This window comes from Vicia villosa, linkage group LG6 (assembly GCF_029867415.1).
Source record: "Vicia villosa cultivar HV-30 ecotype Madison, WI linkage group LG6, Vvil1.0, whole genome shotgun sequence".
NCBI lineage: Eukaryota > Viridiplantae > Streptophyta > Magnoliopsida > Fabales > Fabaceae > Vicia > Vicia villosa.
Genome location: NC_081185.1, coordinates 116,878,398 through 116,897,855, shown reverse-complemented (window position 1 = coordinate 116,897,855; position 19,458 = coordinate 116,878,398). Strand labels below are relative to the sequence as shown.

Sequence of the window (19,458 nt, the reverse complement as noted above, 5' to 3'; positions counted from 1 at the left end):
GTTTAACCTAATCTTGGCTAAAGCTAAAGGGGTTGCAGTTGAAGTTTTCTCTACATTAGCAGATTTGCCTAAAGGAGAACGACCGTCTTCATCTATCCTAACTTTGCTAACTAATGGTCTAGTCTTGTAATAAGCAGGGAAGAATTTATTCACAGATTGGATACTTTCACTCGGTAACGGACCCATAAAAGCAAGAGTTTTTCCAGAAAGATCAAAAGGTATGATTACCTGGGAAGCGTAGATTGCGCGTATTTCTTCAGTGTTAGGGTTTGGAACGAACTCTCGTTCCCCAGAGCGTGTTGTTGATTGGAGCTTCAAAGCGGGTTGAAGAACATTTGAAGATGAAGCCATGGAGAAATTTTTTGATTAAAAGGACAAGATTCTAAAAAGAATGAAGATGTTTCAATTTTTCGGTGAAGAAGATGAATGAAAGGCGGTATAAAGGCACAAGGTCAAATATTTAAAGGTTTAACAGAAACCCTTTTAATCTTTTGGGTAAAACCCGAGAAACACATGGCGGTTGGTGATTTAATCCAACGGCGGTTGAATAAGTTAGCCTTACTCCTAGTATATAGGAATAATGATCAGTAAGTAAGGTTAAAACGTGGGAATGTAGGTTATGAGAAGACATCTTTGAAAATGACAAGACGTTTCAGAAACAGTGTTATCAGTGATTATGACGTTAGTCAGCAGTCTTGGAACTTTCAAAGATCATAAAAACGAAATCTTATAATGACAAGAAACGCCTATTTCTGTTGATTCTCGAAACAGGCATTTATTGGGGGCAATTTGTTAGCTGAAGATTTCGTTTTATATTGTTTGTCCTTCGAAGGAGTTGAGAATCGAAGGAAAGATGGTTACTGATGGCCATCCCTTAAAAAGTGAAAGAATGGCTACTGATGGTCATGCCTCGAAGATACAGACTTCTAAGTTCGTTGAAGATAGTGGACACTGAAAGACTAATGAAAGCATATGTCTTCGGGACTTAGAAAAAATTCATAGAATATGTATTCAAGTATTACTACTTAGCGTGTTTTTTAGTAGTGTTTGTTTAATACACTGCCACGCGTCGAAGACGGACTCAGGCGGGAAGATTTGAAATTCGAAGACGGTTTCGTAACCGTTCAATAACAGATGGCTTCGCTGGAAGTTCTGATGAGAAACGTGGCAGCAGATTAGTGTAGGACCGTTAAGGTCGAAACTAGTATAAATAGGGGTCTTTAGGTTAGGATTCCGTGTGTTCATTTTGTACAAATCACTCACATATTTACTCAAGTATCAAGTGTTACGAGAAAGAGTTCGCTGAGAAAATGTACGTATGACACCACCATTTTAATACATGTGTATTGTATTTCATTTTCGAATACATTTCTGAATTACTGCATTCCATTTATTTCTTGTCATTTACATTCCTGTATCTTTATTTTACTTTCGAATTTACTTTCATGATCATTTACTTTTAAAGTCCTTAACGTTTCTGCAGTTTAAGATCCTTTATGTTTTAACAATTTTTAAAGTTTCATATGTTATGTTATTTATTTTTCTTGTTGAAGTTATAACTACATATAACGAAGCAATTACCAAGATTCTTGAATCAAACAAATACTCATCGAAGAGGACAAATTACGAATATGATTCAAATGAACATTGATAACAATCTTCTTGACTATGTGTCCTAGGATCAATCTAGTCGATCCTGCAAGTAACCAAATCATATTTATTCTAGTTTGGAAGACTAGCGGTTGTTTACCGGAAATCACCGTAAACAGGGCGTCACCCCCAGCGAAAACCCCAGTTTACCCCTGCTTCGGAAATGAACTTCCGAAGTATTTTTTTTTTTAAAATTTTATCAGACTTTGGAAGTTCATCTCCGAAAACACCAAATGGGGGGTGTTTTCGGAGATGCACTTCCGAAAACACATTTTTTCAGATTTTGGGGGGTTTCGGAAATGAACTTCCGAATTATGCAGAAACTGTGTTTTTTTTTATGTTTTTGGAAACAGCCTCGTATTTTTAATTAAAGGAAGACGGCAAATAAAATAAGCGATATATAAACAGAAAATACTAATATACTAATATGATAAAAATAGTAATATATACAAACCGATCCGATCCAAATTCAAATAATAATAGTGTACGAAAGATACAATCCGAAAACAAAAAAAATAAACCCGACCACTACTGGGTATGCCTAACCCTCTCTCCCTGGGACCTCCTCTGCCGCCTGTATGCCGCTGCACGGTGCGCATCAGTGACGATCATCTCCATCACGGCGACTGCCTCTGGACCGCCCTGATGAACGACACCTCGATCCAACGGGTCCCGACCAAGCATCTCTATCCGCTGGCAGATCGGAAGGAGATCAATGGCGTGGTCATCCTCGGCCTGCTGGTTCTCTAGGATCTCCTCGTGTGCTGGCCTAGGAGCGCCGGGAGCGTCGGGTGTCAGCAGAGGATGTGACACCCGGTAGAACCATGTGACGTACCCCTCCACACTGTGCCAGTCCTGGGTGACCCGAATGCGACGATACTCCTCCGGTACCACATGATGCTCCCAATCCTCAAATATGGCAGTGAGCTGCACTCTGGTCACTGTGTCGGGAGCATCCTCAAAAGGTGACCTGGGTATCATCTGCACAAATTCGAACTGCCGCATGCACCGCTCAGGGAGATACCGGACCATGATGCTGGTCCCGCATGCCAAACAGCCAGAATATAAAGATATACCGTCAAAGGGGACAACCTGAGTGTAGTCGCTGAATGGCCTCCAGGTGACGTCATCGTGCATCGTGCGGTCCAGGTACCCATGGTATGGTCCCACCGCATTGTTCCCCCTCTGGAGAACGTATCTGGCGGCCCTGGGCATGGCGTCAACGTACTGAGGATCAATGTGAAAGCCGTGGATCCGGGAGAAGTAAGAGATGATCCAGCTCTGAAACACAAAAACGATAATGTAACGTACCGTAAGTAAATACGAAACATAAATAAATACGAAACATAAGTAAATACAAAACACAAATACGAAACATAAATAAATACGGAACAATTAAAATGAAACGTATCGTGAGTAATGTGCAGGATCCGGTCAACTGCCTCGTCCTCCAGTTGGAGGCCTCATTCAGCTTCTGGTATAGGTATGCCAGAGTAGCTGCCCCCCAGTTCCACTGGTGAACGATGGTCAAGTCCATGAAGTAGCGGAGGTAGGTCACGTCGACGTACCTCGCACTCTTGTCCACAAAGATCGCAGCGCCTACCACATGCATGTACCAGCACCGGAGAGCGCAGCCACGGTGATAATGTGTAAATAGGTCGTCACCCGCATCCTCGGCTTCGGCCGCCGCCACCAGGTGGTGCTCGAAATAGCGGCTCAGTATGGTGAACCGGATATGAGGCCCAGATGTCGTGATGCACTCATAGTCAGCAACTTCGGGCTCCATACCCAAATATAGCGCCATCCACTCAATGGCTTCGATCCTCTGGATCCGGGAGTGGGTCAACAGTGCCCCCCTGATCGGCAGGTGGAGAAGACACTGCACATCATGCAAGGTGATCGTCATCTCCCCAACCGGTAAGTGGAAAGAAGACGTCTCCTTGTGCCACCGCTCCACAAAGGCCCCCTGCATGTCGTGGCTGATGGTGGAATAACCCGTCATGCAGAGCCCACTAAGCCCTGAAGCTCTCACCGCGTCGTTAAACCACTCGGTAGTCGGTTTAAACAGACTGAAAATCTTCCGGGCATGGTTCACCATTTTCAACGGCTCTCTCTCCTGTTACAAAAAAACAAATAAAAAGTATGTTAAATAGACCGGTTAAATAGACCGGTTAAGAAAATATTGAATAAACGTCTGAATTATAAACGGTTAAATAATGTAGTCGGACAAATTATAAAAAATACCTCTCCCTCCCAGATACGCCGAGCGACGTGATCGCGGTAGGTAAGCAGCACTGAAGTGTCACTGGGCCCTCCCGGGAAGCCCTCCTCCTGCTCATCCTCCTCCCCGAGTGGAGGGTCAACATCTGGTACCTCCTCCGCCTCGTGGTATGGCACTGCCACCTCCTCCTCCTCCTCCTCCTCCTCCTCTCGCTGGCGGGAAGAAGATACCCGAGCCAGACGACTCCTCGATCCAAATGTAGAGGTACCCTCGTCCATCTCCACGGGAACTCACACACGTCGTCCCCGGCCATGCCCTCGTCCCTGTTTCGACGCCAGCTGCGCCGCTGCGCCGCCGCCCGCTCGCGTCTAGCCGACGCAGTCTGGGTCTCTCTACCCTGTCTGATGCGTGCTAGGTTGTCTGACATGTTCTTGAAAACAATTGAAATCGATTAATATGCGAGACAACATAAAGAACTAAAAAAAATTGCACTTCTGATACAATTCGGAAGTTCATTTTCGAAACTGGGAATGGAGGTGTTTTCGGAAATGAACTTCCGAAACACCCCTGCGCAGAAGTTTTCTGCAACTTCCATGGCAGACCCCAAAATCCTAAATCAAAACTACTTTTATGCCTACTAAACAACCTAATATCAGTACCAACCTATCTTAATGTGATTTTTCAATTTCTAAACACCCTAATAGAGTAATGAATAATGGATCTAAAAATTGAAAAAAAATGATAAACTTACCAATTAGTGTTTGAGATTATTTAGGTTGAGATTGGAAGAAGACTTTGGCAATCTCTTTGACTTCACACTTGCTTGTTGCAGAAATTTTGAAAGAGGATGAGTTTGGAAGAAGATTAGGGTAAATGAATGGGGGAGGGGGACTGTTTTGCTTAATCTGCAAAACGCGCAGTATTTCGGAAATGAACTTCCGAAATTCTGTTTTCGGAAATGAACTTCCGAAATAAGATAATTTTTTCAAAAAAAAGGCGCTTTCGGAGATGCATCTCCGAAAACACCTTTTTCTTGCCTTTCGGAAATGCATTTCCGAAGTCAGGGGTAGTTTGGGTTTTTCACTAGAGGTGACCTATAAGGTTGGGAGGTGGCCAAAGAATTTTCCTAATTTTTTTATATGTTTGGGAATTATATGTCAATTGTGACATATCTCTAACTTATTCATTTAAATGTAATATTTTAGATATGTTGCTACTATTTGTATTCACCCATTTTTTTAGAATCATAGTCATGCACTTAACTTTCATTTGTCTAAATCTACTCATATAACCATCAATTTATTCATCATTGTTCTTTGAATTTTAGTCAAATATATGACATTAACATTGGTTTTTACTCTAAATAATTGTTCAAGAAAAAAGTTTCTAAATGTTCTCAATTCAAAACTGAATTTGGAGGTAAATGAGTAAACCATGTGAACATTTGTTTAGTATTCAATGCAATAAATGAATACTATATGTGAATGCAAAGTTGTCCTAGGAAAGAAAGTCAGACTAAGAAAACCTAAGGTGACATACATTTTATCTATTTGATATCAAGTAATCTATATCTGATATAGTCATCCATTTCTCTTGTGGTTGAGGATCCAAACATTATATTTTCAAAAACTCTCTCACATATAGTACTTGTTATCTGAATAGCTTCTCATAGAGACTTTGTCTACCTCTCATTTCATTATCTAAGTCTCGATGGACTGAAGCAAAGCAACCATCTTTATCATATCCATGTAATATGCAATGGCTTTTAACTCGCCATTTCCATCTAAATTAACATCACATATGTCATTAATATATGGCCTAATATGTTTAGGAAACTGAAACATGAATTGCTTTTGAGATTATTGCTTTTGAGATGGTTGATTTTTTTTTTACGTGGCCCTTTTGAGGTTCTTTGATAATTAGAATATATTTGGTTAAGATGCTCATGATGTAAAGGGTCTCGATACACATCATATTCCTTTGGTGTCTTCCATTTCTTCACTCCTCATTTGATTTTTATTTTTTGTGACGTGGACATATTGAACTCATAGTGGATTAAGAAATTTCACACACCCTACTTTTTAATGCTTTTTTCCCTACAACAACCAATGATCTAAACCTTTTCCACAATGCTTCAATTCCATTAATTATGTCCATCTTTGATCCAACATTTGTGCCTATTTCTTATATACCTTCCATACTTAGTTATCTCTAATGGATATTGACAAAATTGATTAGTATCGATTGGACATCGTTTGTATCTAGTGCAGAAACTACTTTTTACATCGGGCAAAAACTACTTTTTACATCGGGTCTAGACCCGATGTAAAGCCATGCGATGTAATAAGTCTGAGACATTTTACATCGGGTCAAGGCCCGATGTGAAAAATTACCATACCACATCGGTTGAATTCAGATGTCTGATGTGAAAGATAATGCAATTTTTTTATAAAAAAAAATATGCTCCATATTTTACATCGGGTATTCATTTTGCCCGATGTAATAGACGACCTTTTACATCGGTTGTTAGAAAGGCTCGATGTGACAAATCATGCCATTTTTTATGCGCCATATTTTACATCTGGGTGTTCATTTTGCCCGATGTAATAGACTACATTTTACATCGGTTTTTAATAAGGCCCGATGTGACAAATCATGCCATTTTTTATACGCCATATTTTACATCTGGGTGTGTATTTTACCCGATGTAATAGACTACATTTTACATCGGTTTTTAATAAGGCTCGATGTAATATCTTTTCTGGTTTTTAGCATAATTTGACTGTTATTCCAATTTTCCCTATTTTAACCTGTAATTTTTTTTACCTAATTTTCGATATAATATACAAATACCACATACTTTGCACATTTTTCCCACAGCACACAAACCACATTTAATTAAAAGCAAATAGCTAAGATACATATATATGCGTCAAAATATACAAATGTATTAATTTAGGATGCCCAAGTGTACAAAATGATAAGAAAGGTTTACACACATTTTTCTACTACAAAATAACAACACTAAACATAAAGTTATTCTTTATATAACTCAAAGAAACATTTTGCCCAACGGAGTCGCAAATCATACAAATCTTCTTGTGTTAATTCTGTAGGATCGTCAAATACCTACAATACGTAAATGTACAATATAGAGTTATTCTTTGAAAATTCTCATTAAGTTGCAAAACGCAAAGTAAATAACAAATTAAATTTATTTTATTACCTGCATCCAAGATCCAGTTATATTTGCAGAGACAATGTCTAACATATTTTTCATCACATAGTATCCACAATCATTAGAGTTATGTTGTTTCCTTGTCTACAAATGAAAAACATAATTATTGAATAATTATCATAAAATTAAATATAGAATTATAATTTACATCACACTTACATTGGGCCTATGCCATGTAGCCTTTTTTCTATTGCCATAACTTGTAAATTGATGAACCTCAAAAGCACTAATTCAAAAAAAAACCATTTAAATCCATATAAAATATGAAATTACTTATCAATATCAATATAAAAGATAAAATTTCTTTGAAAGATAAACTTACGTCGAAACAATTTTCTTTGTGGCTTTATCAATACCCAGATGAAGTGAACAAAAGACGACCACAATATTGTCTCTTGAACACATGACTATTAATTGCCAATATTTTCTGTACATGTGTATGGAAATACAAAAGTCACTTAAAATATCTATGTTATATATCAAAATTAAAAAATAGGAAACAGAATTTCATAAAAACTTACCCATGAATAAGTGGTAGGAGGTGGCAAACTCTGTCTTCCTTCATTAACTTATCTTGCATGTAATTTCTAACCTTTGTTGCAGAACTCGGCACATCATCATAATGTATACACATAGCAGGGTCCATAAATCCATACACTTCCGATGATGAATTATCAATACATAAACGAAGAATATACCTAAATAATTTTAAAATAAACATTAGATTCGAAGTGATGAGATATATATTCTATTAATAGATATTGAAAGTAATAAAAAAAGAAAATGTACTTACGTGCACCAAACTTGCAGAATAGACACGTCAAGCCAATGAAAACCCACCAACAACTCTCTGATACACTTAGCTGATATATAAAAATTAATGGCAGATTTACAATGACTTAATTCGATTTCCAAGTGTTTGTCAGCCATTTTCATAACCATGAGTAGCAATCTCTGAACATCGTCAACTTCCACACCTTTTGTGCTTCCTTTTGCAGCTGAACAACTTCCTTTTCCGCTTCCTTCGACAACTTCCATTTTTTCAATGCATTTATTATCATCTGTGCTTTGCGATAAACCCATAGACTTAAGTGTCTCCATAAAAGATTGTTGCATTGCCTTACGCTCTTCAGCCAACTTTTGATCAAAATCAGCTCTAGGTTGTTTAAGTTGTTGAGTTACATCTATATGTTGTCCTTGACGTGAAGACGACCTTCCAAAGTAAGTGCTTTGTTTATGGTGATTTCCAACACCACGAACACGACCGCCTTTCTTAGATGTTCCAATGGCCGCTGTTAAGATATCGTTATGTCCATGTGGAACAAAGACACCTTTTTCAGCTTCTTCAACTAGAGAGTCCTACAAAATTCAAAAACCACAACTAATTTCAATAGTTTTTATCAATCACAAATATAATGATACTTGAAATAATTTCCAAGTTTTACTTACAATTTTCTCTACAACAGCTTGTGTAGACATTGATGTGTATTCTCCTTTCTTTTGTCGTGCTCTCTTCCATAACTCATGGCGTGGCGGTGGAGAATAATCTCTTGAACCTTGAAATGATCGGTAGGTACCATACTACTTTCGTAGGAGGACCTTTTTTGACTTCCTCATCATCACTAGATTCACCATGTCTTTTTTTGTAGCGTGATGCCTTGCACTTCGGACAATGATTATAGTTTACATACTCTTTTATGTATAATATGCAATCATTAGGGCATGCATGTATCTTTTCATAATCCAAACCCATCGGACACAATATTTTCTTCGCCTCGTAATAACGACTTGGCAGTACGTTACCTTCTGGAAGCATTTGTGTCAACAATTCAAGCAATTCGGTAAAACTTTTATCACTCCACCCGTTAACTGCCTTTAGATTGAACAATTTTAACACGGCTGACAAACGTGTAAAATTTGTGCATCCCGGGTACAAAGGTGTATCCTTGTCAATGCATAAGCTATCATACGCATGTGCCCTCTTAAACGAATCTTGTTCAATATCACGCATCATGTCTTCCAGACGATCATCCATTTTTACACTAACATTATCTATTTGGGACACATTTAACGTTGCTACTACTTCACCGTGCCATATCCATTGTGTATAACTTTGACAAATCCCTTTACAAATTAGATGATTCATGGTTTCTTTCTTACTAAGTTTTGGTTCTTGATTTGCACAACAAACACACGGACAGAGAATAAGTGTAGGAAGACTTTCTTCAGCACTACTTTTAGGAGGAGGAAGATCTTTTTTAGCATTACTTTCAGCAAACTGTAGAAATTCTATCACTCCATGTTCGTACTCAGCACTTAATCGATTGGCTCTCATCTAACTACGATCCATACCTATGTTCCAAAATTAATGCATACATAATTAAATCATCATGACGCCTACAATTGACATTAAAAATTTGTCCAAAAGGCGGGGGTGCAGACATTATTTCTAATGAAATTATTTCATGTTTAGCTTTAGTACTCATTTATTCTACCAGATATGTTTTTAACTTCGTATAGAAAACTCAAGTCATAAGATATCTAACATTATAATGTTATCATCATAATATTATCATCAAGAATTTCAACAATTAAAGTTATGAACATGCTATTTTAATATCAAAAGGTAAGTATAACTTTTTTTTTGTTAAAGCAAGTATACCTTGTTACCTCTTTCTCTAATATATCCTTTAGCTTCCAAAATTCGAGTAAGGCCTTTCCACCACAATATATCAGTTGTTACGGAATTTTAAAACTGCATATGGCCATCATATAGCAAGTGTTAACATGGAAAATAATCCAAAATCCATTGCCAAGAATATTAAAAAAATAAATAAACACTAAAAGAAATTTAAATAACAATTTTAATAAACTTCGCATGTGATCTAAATGTTGCATTCTATATCATATTAAATTAAACTTAATGATCTAAATATTATTCAGCGAAAGAATACTAGGAGAAATTTAAATAACAATTTTAATAAAACAATTCACACCTTACTATCAGTTTACAAACTATCTATTTATGCCTATAGATCACCCTCAAATTTCTATCGGTTATGAAAAAGTTTTTTCACTCACTGTCCCTACAGTGCCAAATTTTGACTCTTTTAACTCAAGTTTTATCCTCACTACCTGGTACATTTCGACTCTGTTCCATCATCCAAGTGATCTATGGTTCACACACTACAATTCCCCCCGCCGCCTCATTTTGTGGACAAATAATTAGTATAATTTTTCCTTAAATTACTCCCTCCGTCTCATAATAAATGTCCTATTTGAGCAATGCGCGGTTTTTAAGAAAATGATTGGATGTGTTGGTTTTAGTAAAAAAGGTAATGTCATTTACTAGAATACCCCTATTAATAGTAGTTGAATAACGTGAAAGTTACTAAATAGGGGTATAATAGTGGAAAAATAATAATGATTGATGCATTGGAATTGTAAATGGACAATTAATTTGAGACAAGGAAAAAATGCAAATGGGACACTTATTATGAGACGGAGGGAGTAGTTTCGAACCACACATGCCAGCTGTATCTTTTCACCCCCATTCAGTCCACATTTAGTCCACACATGCCAGCCGTATCATATACCACATGTTACATTACAACTCAATGGAAGGAACACACATCTAAAACAAAACACTTTTTGAGAAAATGTAATTGACCATTTTATTCATGAATATGACACAGACACTTATATATATATATATATATATATATATATATATATATATATATATATATATATATATATATATATATATATATATATATATATATATATATATATATATATATATATATATATACTTGATAAGTTAACTACTTTTCAAACTAACATGACTAAAATTATGCATACACGTATGAAGATGATTTAATCTTAACCTGTAGCATACACATGAATAAAATTCTGCATATACTTGTTATGACACACTGCATATATATATAAAATTCTGCTTTCTAAAGTATTAGTTTCTATTAGAACTTTAGAACAAAAGGACAAGAAAATGAGATATATACATTCATTCAATAACTAACTACCAAAATTAAAGTCTTTAGCTTTTTCTAAAGTATTAGTTTCTATTAGACATTTAGAACAAAAGGACAAGAAACTGAGATATATACATTCATTCAGTAACTAACTACCAAAATTAAAGTCTTTAGCTTTTGTTGAATTGATTTTAAGAATATTTTAGTTTTTTGGTTAGTTATCACAATCTAACTTGTATATATCTTTTTATTTTTCTTTGTTATCACAAATCCAACAAAATAACTTTGCAAACAGAGAGGACTTCTCTATATATACCTACTTAAGTCTCACCCCAAATCATCAAACACCAACACCAACAATAATAAAGAGAAAAATAGAATTGCATACGAAAAATGAATAGATTTTGTCTCAAAGTTTCTTTTGTTTTGTTTGTTACTCTTATTTTGACAAGTATTTTGCACTCTAATGCTCAAAGTTGCCGCTCAAAGTTGCCGTCCAAGCAGTAGAATTGAAGGAAAGAATGCAGATTATTATTATGGTGGTGATTCGGTGCATCCAACTTCAATACTCTTTTAACTATTCACTTGACCACCACCATAATTGTAATACCAAAAGCATTTTTGCCTAAAAGCATATCTTGTTCTCTCATATTTCATACTTGGGGATGTTTTTGAATCAACTAACCAAAAGTTTTCCCCAATTCATGCATTCCGCTTATCGACCCACCCCAGTCCCAAGCGGTTACTTCAACTTCCTATCCCTTTCAATCAACACTTTTTTTAATTAATTAATTATTTTATTATTTCGTTTGTACTGATACCTAACCTAAAGAGCCAAAAGAGGACAGAAGAAATAAATGCTTCCGTGAATTGATAAGATTTCATTCCAACACTAATCCATACAAACAAAAAGAAATGAAGTTTCTAACTTACAAACAAAAATAATAACAATGTCAAGCTTTCAGAAAGGAGAAGAGAAAAACCTGTAGAAGTGGGTTGTGACGGCCGTTAGGATGGGCGGACGTCGTCGGCAGAAGAATGGCGGTTCGCCACGGTCGGCGAACGAATGAGGTCGGAGGAAGGCGAATGGCCGTCGGTTTCGGGAGAAGGTGAACGGAAGAGAAGAACGGAGGAGAAGAACGGAGGAAGGCGAGTTGGTTGTCGGTTTCAGGGGGCGGCGCTCGAAGAAGAAGAAATTAGAAAATTTGCAACAGTAAGTAAATAAGGATTAGGGTTTTTGGAAGAAATTATTTTAACATTTCCCATCGGTTTTATAATAGACCGATATAAAGTCCCATTGTGCTACATTTCCCATCGGTTAATATCAAGGCCCGATGTAAAGGCCACACTGTATTATACATTTTTCAATTTCATTTTATTTACAATTCTGCCACCGCCTATTTTTTTCATTTTATTTACATTTCTCCCATCGGTTAATATATATAACCGATGTAAAATCCCTTATAAAATAATTTCGTTTTATTTACAATTCTGCCACCGCCTACTTTTTTTCATTTTATTTACAATATTGCCACTATGTTATCCATTTTTTATTTTTTCATATATTTTTTACATCATTGGAAATAAATACCTGATGTAAAATTATTTTACAAATATTTTTCACATCATATATTTTAAAACCTGATGTAAAATCCTTTTAGCAAATGTCATATTTTTCACATCATATATTTTAATACCTGATGTAAAATCCTTTTAGCAAATGTCATATTTTAATTCTATCTAACAAGTACAAGGCAACCCATGTGACTTTCTAAGACTATACCTACATATCAAAGTGTTGGTTTTCCCATACTCAGCTCTTTGAAACTCAACAACAATACACCTCAAAGCAGCTCCTGATATTAAACCATGCATTTTCTCATAAAACGGACTAGCGTGCATGCTCAACTTCATAAAAATTCTAATAAAAAAGAAGCTCTATTGTTTCTTAATTGTAATTTAATGTTTTTATTAATACTATCCTAACATTTGCACAAATCCTCTTTATGCAATGTAATTTTCCAAAGCTGACTTGCTTCTCTTCCTCGATGAGTTATCGTATTCCAAGTGTTTTTGTGGTGCAGGTTGATTCAGGAGTTTTCAATGAAGGTTTTGTAACTTTTGGTTGTATTATAAAAAACCATGTCAGGCAGGTTATTATTGCCTCTAGCAGGAAGGAGCACATCTCCGTCGAATCGTGTGTTGCTAAAGTCTTAGGCATCAGATGGAGTATGCTTCTCGCGGAGAAATCGAACCTTGACAGAATGCTCGTATAGTCTAATATAGTCAATTTAGTGGACTGTATTAACTCAATTCAATCTCTTGTTGTTCTTGATCCTATTGGCTATTGCTCTAGATTGTAGACAACTTTTAAGTAGCTTTAAAGATACTTCAGTTATGTTTTGGAGCAGATTGTTTAATGTGGATCTCACCACTTGATTGGTTTACTACAATTGTATGGTTCTAAAATTTGGATCGGAGGTTTTCCCAGCTGTAGAAATGTCTCCTTTGCTTATGTTGTTGTTTCTTAATGAAAAAATATTCCTCATAAAAAAAACATTTACACAGTCACCCAAACTATTCTCCAAAATCTGCTTTAATTGAAGTTATCCGACAAATATTGTATGCCATATCACTATTGCATATCAGAAAATTGTTGTTGAGGTGTACATCCATCAAATTTGAAAAAGTAAAACGAGATTGTGTAATATGGACTTAAAGATATTAGATGTTCTTTAAGCCATTATGATCATTAACCTAAAACGAGATTTATATTAAAGGAGACATACATCCATATTTCAGGTTTATGATCATAAAGGCTTAAAGATATTAGATGTTCATTTCACCTTGCTTATAAAGTTATTTAAAACTCTTCGTCTCTCCCAAATAAATGTGTTTTGCAACGATTAAACTGCATTCGTTACCTACTAGTTGACGGGGTTTTGAGGAATTTTTTATTAGAGGATTTTTAGATTTAGATCTATATTTTAAGAAAATTTCTTTGCCAACCTCCCTACCTTCTAGTCCACCTTTGGTGAAAACCCCATACTACCCCTGACTTCGGAAATGCATTTCCGAAAATGCAAGAAAAAGGTGTTTTCGGAGATGCATCTCCGAAAACGCCTTTTTTCTTGAAAAAAATTGTCTTATTTCGGAAGTTCATTTCCGAAATGCTGCGCGTTATGCAGATTTATCAAAACACTCCCCCTCCCCCATTCATTTACCCTAACTCAAATAAAAAACAAGCAAAGGCGAAAATTTGTGCAAACACACTTCCAAGGCTGCAACAAGGCTCCAATCACATTGCTATACAACATTCAAAAGCCCACAAATCACTCAATTTGTAAGTTTTAAATTTGTTAGATTCATTATTCAAATGCATGTTATTTAGGGTTTCAATTGCATAAATGATATATGGATTGGTTGTTAGTAGTATTTAGGTTGTTTAGAAGCTTTTTGAATTGGTTTTATGTTTGATTTTGGGGTCTGCCATGGAAGTTGCAGAAAACTCCATCGCAGGGATGTTTCGGAAGTTCATTTCCGAAAACACCTCCATCCCAGTTTTCGGAAATGAACTTCCGAATTGTATCAGAAGTTCAAATTTTTTAGTTTTTTATTTTGTCTCGCATATTAATCGATTTCAATTGTTTACAGGAACATGTCAGACAACCAACCAGCACGCATCAGACAGGGTAGGGAGACCCAGACTGCGTCGGCTAGAGAGGGTAGGGAGTGTCCGTTTTAATTTGCAAGTACTTTATTTTTAACGCCTTTGTTTATTGTGTCTGTTTCTTTGAAGTTTGTGTGCATGCGTTCTGACTTCTTTGACGGCGTGTCGCTGGTTTCCAACGTCTTTGTTCTTTAATGACTTGTCTGTTTCCCAAGCGTTTTTGTCCCATTTCTTCTTTTATAAAAGGAGGTCTCATGGACCTTTCTTTCTTCATTTTTACGCAGAAATGGGTGGCGCTAAGGGAAGAAAGGGTTCTTCAACCTCGTGCTCTCACGGAGTGAAGGAGGTGAAGGAGGTGAAGGAGAAGAAGAAGGTTTTGACTGGTTCTGCTTCTCGTCCCCTGGGGGTCCATGGCTCGGACGTGCAGGCTCAGTCTTCAGGCGTGAGAGTCATGATCAACGCTGATGGTTCTGAGACTGAGTGGGATGAGGATTGATATAATTATCTTCATTCGGAGGAGTTCGCTCGTCGGGCAGAATAACGTGTTTTTGTTTTGTTTGATGTGTATTTTGTAACGCTCGTCGGGCAGAATAACGTGTTTTTGTTTTGTTTGATGTGTTTTGTTTTGTTTTGATTTCGGATTGTATCTTTCGCACAGTGTTTTTGGATTGGATTTATCATCTTAGTATTTTCAGTTTATCTGTTGCTTATTTTTATTTGGCATTTGCGTTTAATTAAAATGCGAGACAGTTTAAGAAAAAACACAAAAAAAAACACAGTTTCTGCATAATTCGGAAGTTCATTTCCGAATTCACCCCCATGAGGTGTTTTCAGAAGTTCATCTCTGAAGACACCCCCCATGAGGTGTTTTCGGAGATGCACTTCCGAATTATAGAAATTTTTAAAAAAAAAAAAGCGCTTCGGAAGTTCATTTCCGAAGCAGGGGTATTTTGGGATTTTCGCTGGGGGTGACCCACATAGGGAGGTGGCTAAAGAAATAATCTATTTTAATATTCATTTGAGCTTATAGTTTTATCAAAAGAACATCTTAATACATTATTATATTATATAATACTCAATTGCACTTTATTTATTTTTAGAAGCATTTTATAGTTTTCTTAATTTATAAAAGAAAAACAAGTCCTACCCTTTCCTTTATAAAAGCAATCGCCACTTCATTATTCATATATGTCTATTATTGATTTTATTATAGAAAATTTGTTTTGATATGTTTGACTGTTTTTAAAGAGATTTGATTTTGTATTCACAGTACAATTACTACAATTCAAAGTTAAGAATTTATAGTATTGAATTCAAATGTGGTTTTAACATTAAAATTTATTTGGCAACTCATTCAATGTATTCAATGTAAATCTTAAAACAAATCAACTTATATTCAACCCACTTCTATATTGATTACTATATAATAGAATGATTTTCTATAGGCTCTTTATCTATTCATTGATCTGTGACGTTTCATTCATGCATTACAAGTTAGACTATTGAAAAACGTTATAGCTAATAATTGCTAACTTTTAATAACATGAGATAAGACATTTTGGATCTTGTTCATGTACTTTGGTGGAACACGTGCCTCCTCATGTGGATTTGATTCTCCAAGATGCTGTAACATAGTCTGCTTTGTTTTTTCAGTTATTTGAAGACAAGTGAATATGGTTATTCATACTCCAAAGATGCTGCTATTCTCGTTAATAAAATTGGTTAAATTTGTTCAAGTATAAAAAGAAAAAGTTCAAGATATGTGGCTTCAAAAGCCTACAATTAATCTCAAAACTCATTCACTAGAAGAAAAAAAAAACTGTTTGCACCACTGTATTAGTGTGATGTTTAAAACAACTAAACTCGGAAGTGAAAGACAGAATATGCATGTCAATAGCAGTACTCAAAAGATCTTTAAAAACCCTAAGAATATATGTTCAATGACTCCAAAAAATTACTTTGAAGTATAATTTCTACCAAATCCAACAATGGAGTTTATAGCCTGTGCAGCAGAGCTAAAATGATGTCAAACGGGGTGGTTTCTGCGTAGGCTCGCCTTGATACATCAATCTGCGCTTCTTTGAAGCACCTTGGTACTGGTAGATGATGCTGTAGAGGCACTGCCTAAGAGATATGATGTCAAACATCTCTATAAATGTTAAATCCGCTGTCCGGGATTTAGCTCCAGCATATCGCTGATACTCCTCGAACACAGAAGACAAACACCAATTCTGCAACTTTCTGAAGCAACCAACTACGCAACCTGTTCTATGCTGCATTACAGAAGAAAAATCATCATTAGAATAAACAAAATTAGGAATCAAACCATAGATAAATCGAGAATTGAGAAGATAAACTTGTAAGTTGTAATCAATCTTATACCTTTCCTCGTTTGCAATGAATCAAAACAGGGTGATTTCTCACATCTGAAACCAGATAAAATTAAGGAATTAGACATCTAACAAACAAGAGAAACACCAAAGTAACAACAAAGCTATACAAAATAAAAATCGGCATGTCAAAGTTGAATAAGCTTGTTTCAAGAATCAAGTTTATTACCAAGTAAAACTTTCAAAGCCTCCATAATAGAATCCTTAAGAATAGGTAAAGAAACTTCCTGCAGAAAAACACAAAGATTCATTAACTCTCAAAATAAAAAAGAGAAAAACAAAACCAAAAATAATTCAACAATCCACATAGGTCAAATTTCATGATGAGTAGTAGTCTAACAAACACAAACCCATATATATGATAAACCCTAAATTCCCTTTTCCCCTCATTATACAATTAATCCTAAAACCCTAATTTAATAGTCTGCAAAAATAAAACAATCACATAAAAATTTAAACTTTAAGGTAATATACATAAACGTTTCATGATTTCAATAAAATTTTCATTAAAAAAATTCATAATCAAGATAATTCAAACCATCACAAACTTTTTAACAATTATCAAAATCCAATTCAAAACATCATTCATTGAAATTGAAATTACATGATTAAACACATATGTGATGATAATGAATATGAAAAATTACCGTTTTCCCCTCAATTCCAAATTGAAATAAGCGAATATTCTGTGACTTCAGAAACTCCAAATTCTCTTCCGGATAGGGTTCAGGACACAAGTATCTGCATCAATTCGCATATACATAACATCAATTTCAATTAAAAAAAGTCTTTTTAATCATAATTAACAATAAAGAATGAAAAAAAACATAGAATTTTCAGGAATCATGAACAAAAAAAGAAAAAAGAGATACGAATCTTGAAAGAGAAAAAAAAAGAAAACCTACATGATGGAGCGAAGGTTTAGCGTTTGAAGAAACGGAAAATTGGGAGGCTGAGGAAGGCTAGATCGGTAAATGCAATCTTCGACCATGGAGAAATTAGGCGGTGCAACCAAAACGTCGCCGTCTTCATCGACGGTTTCAACTTCTACAATCATTCCCATTGTTATAACTGAATCTCTCTTTTGGAGAAAGAGGATTCAGAATCGGTATCTATATAGTGGTAATTGAGATTCTGCTATGATAAATTGTTCAATGGAAATTCCATCTTCTTCTTATAAGAAGAAGAGAAAAAGAAGAAGAAGAAGAATAAGGATTGTGAAAACAGCGTCGTTTTGAATATGAATTGTGAGTTTGGCTTGTTTTTCTGAATCTAAAAACCGTTTACATCTAGATTGCTATTGGCGGGTGCGCGGAAAGCGGAGCGAATATTGCGATTAATTAATTAATCATCAATTCTGTTTTTTTTTTGTTTAATTATTTGTGAATTTTCTAGAACTCCTCTTCTATTTGTTCGCTCATTCGTTATTTAATGGAAATGATTTTTTTTATATTATTTAATGGAAATGATTTTTTATATCATTAAATAATTGGAGTATAGTATTATTTAATGGAAATGATTTTTTTATATCATTAAATAATTGGAGTATTTTTTTATTTTGTATATAGAAATTAAATGACTCATGTTAGGCTGTCAGCAATTATTATTGTCCTTAACTATTATTAAAAAAAATTTCTTTTTAAACTTTTATCGGATATGATATTCTGTAAATAACCCGTTTAATTAAGATGGAAATTCGATAAGTTTGTTATGCAAACTACCTAAAATACTTACTTTCCAAAATACGAGTAATGTCGACATTTTAATTTTGACACGTAAGCATTTGAAAACATAAACATATTTAATTTTATTAATAAAATTTTTTAATTAAGTATAAATCAATTTTCGAATCTTTGATAATTTTATTCAAAGTATTAAATTAATTTTAAATTCATACGATACATTTTTTGAAAATTTTATGAAACTCTATCTATCATATATAAGCATACTTCCTTGAAAAAAATAACCATAACATAAAATCTGAAATGAACTAATTTATTTGAGTTTATTTAATATTATAAGTTTTATGACACAATTTAAATAAAATAATTTATGTTATTTTTTAAAATAAATTATTAAAATAAATTATTAAAATAAATTATTAAAATAATTTATAACATTTATAAAAATGATTTATTTTCATTTCCTTTTTTTTATATATAAAATTAGATTGTGCAATCTTATCCGCTTATTTATTTTTTATTTTTTTAAGCGTTTATTTAAACGTTTATGTTATAAATCTCAAATAAGTTTTATTTTATCAAAATGGTTTTTAATTTATAAAACATAGTTAG

General features: G+C 34.7%; 4 protein-coding genes across 4 annotated transcripts in view; 1 reads left to right on the top strand and 3 right to left on the bottom strand.

Moving 5' to 3' along the window:
- LOC131614477 (glutamine--fructose-6-phosphate aminotransferase [isomerizing] 1-like) overlaps positions 1 to 5,529 on the top strand; it is a 6,536-nt gene extending 1,007 nt beyond the window's left edge. The window contains exons 4-5 of the mRNA XM_058886053.1: positions 5,199 to 5,290; positions 5,452 to 5,529. Coding sequence (XP_058742036.1) covers positions 5,199 to 5,290; positions 5,452 to 5,529 — 170 coding nt within the window. The remainder of the gene's footprint in view (positions 1 to 5,198; positions 5,291 to 5,451) is intronic.
- A 2,097-nt stretch (positions 5,530 to 7,626) lies between these two features.
- Positions 7,627 to 8,572, bottom strand: LOC131614476 (uncharacterized). The gene is made up of 2 exons (XM_058886052.1): positions 7,903 to 8,572; positions 7,627 to 7,807 (listed from the first exon to the last, which is right to left on the bottom strand). The coding sequence occupies exons 1-2, from the start codon at positions 8,223 to 8,225 to the stop codon at positions 7,627 to 7,629; spliced, it is 504 nt and encodes a 167-aa protein (XP_058742035.1). The 5' UTR covers positions 8,226 to 8,572.
- Positions 8,573 to 8,631: 59 nt separating this feature from the next.
- Positions 8,632 to 12,316, bottom strand: LOC131614475 (uncharacterized). Its single transcript, XM_058886051.1, has 2 exons — positions 12,088 to 12,316; positions 8,632 to 9,864 (listed from the first exon to the last, which is right to left on the bottom strand). Exon 2 carries the CDS (start codon positions 9,442 to 9,444, stop codon positions 8,632 to 8,634), a length of 813 nt encoding a protein of 270 aa, XP_058742034.1. The 5' UTR covers positions 9,445 to 9,864; positions 12,088 to 12,316.
- Positions 12,317 to 16,483: 4,167 nt separating this feature from the next.
- LOC131612179 (tyrosine-protein phosphatase DSP3-like) lies at positions 16,484 to 18,472 on the bottom strand. Its single transcript, XM_058883985.1, has 5 exons — positions 18,070 to 18,472; positions 17,812 to 17,905; positions 17,334 to 17,391; positions 17,157 to 17,200; positions 16,484 to 17,047 (listed from the first exon to the last, which is right to left on the bottom strand). Exons 1-5 carry the CDS (start codon positions 18,225 to 18,227, stop codon positions 16,790 to 16,792), a joined length of 612 nt encoding a protein of 203 aa, XP_058739968.1. The 5' UTR covers positions 18,228 to 18,472; the 3' UTR covers positions 16,484 to 16,789.
- Between the last annotated feature and the right edge of the window lie 986 nt (positions 18,473 to 19,458).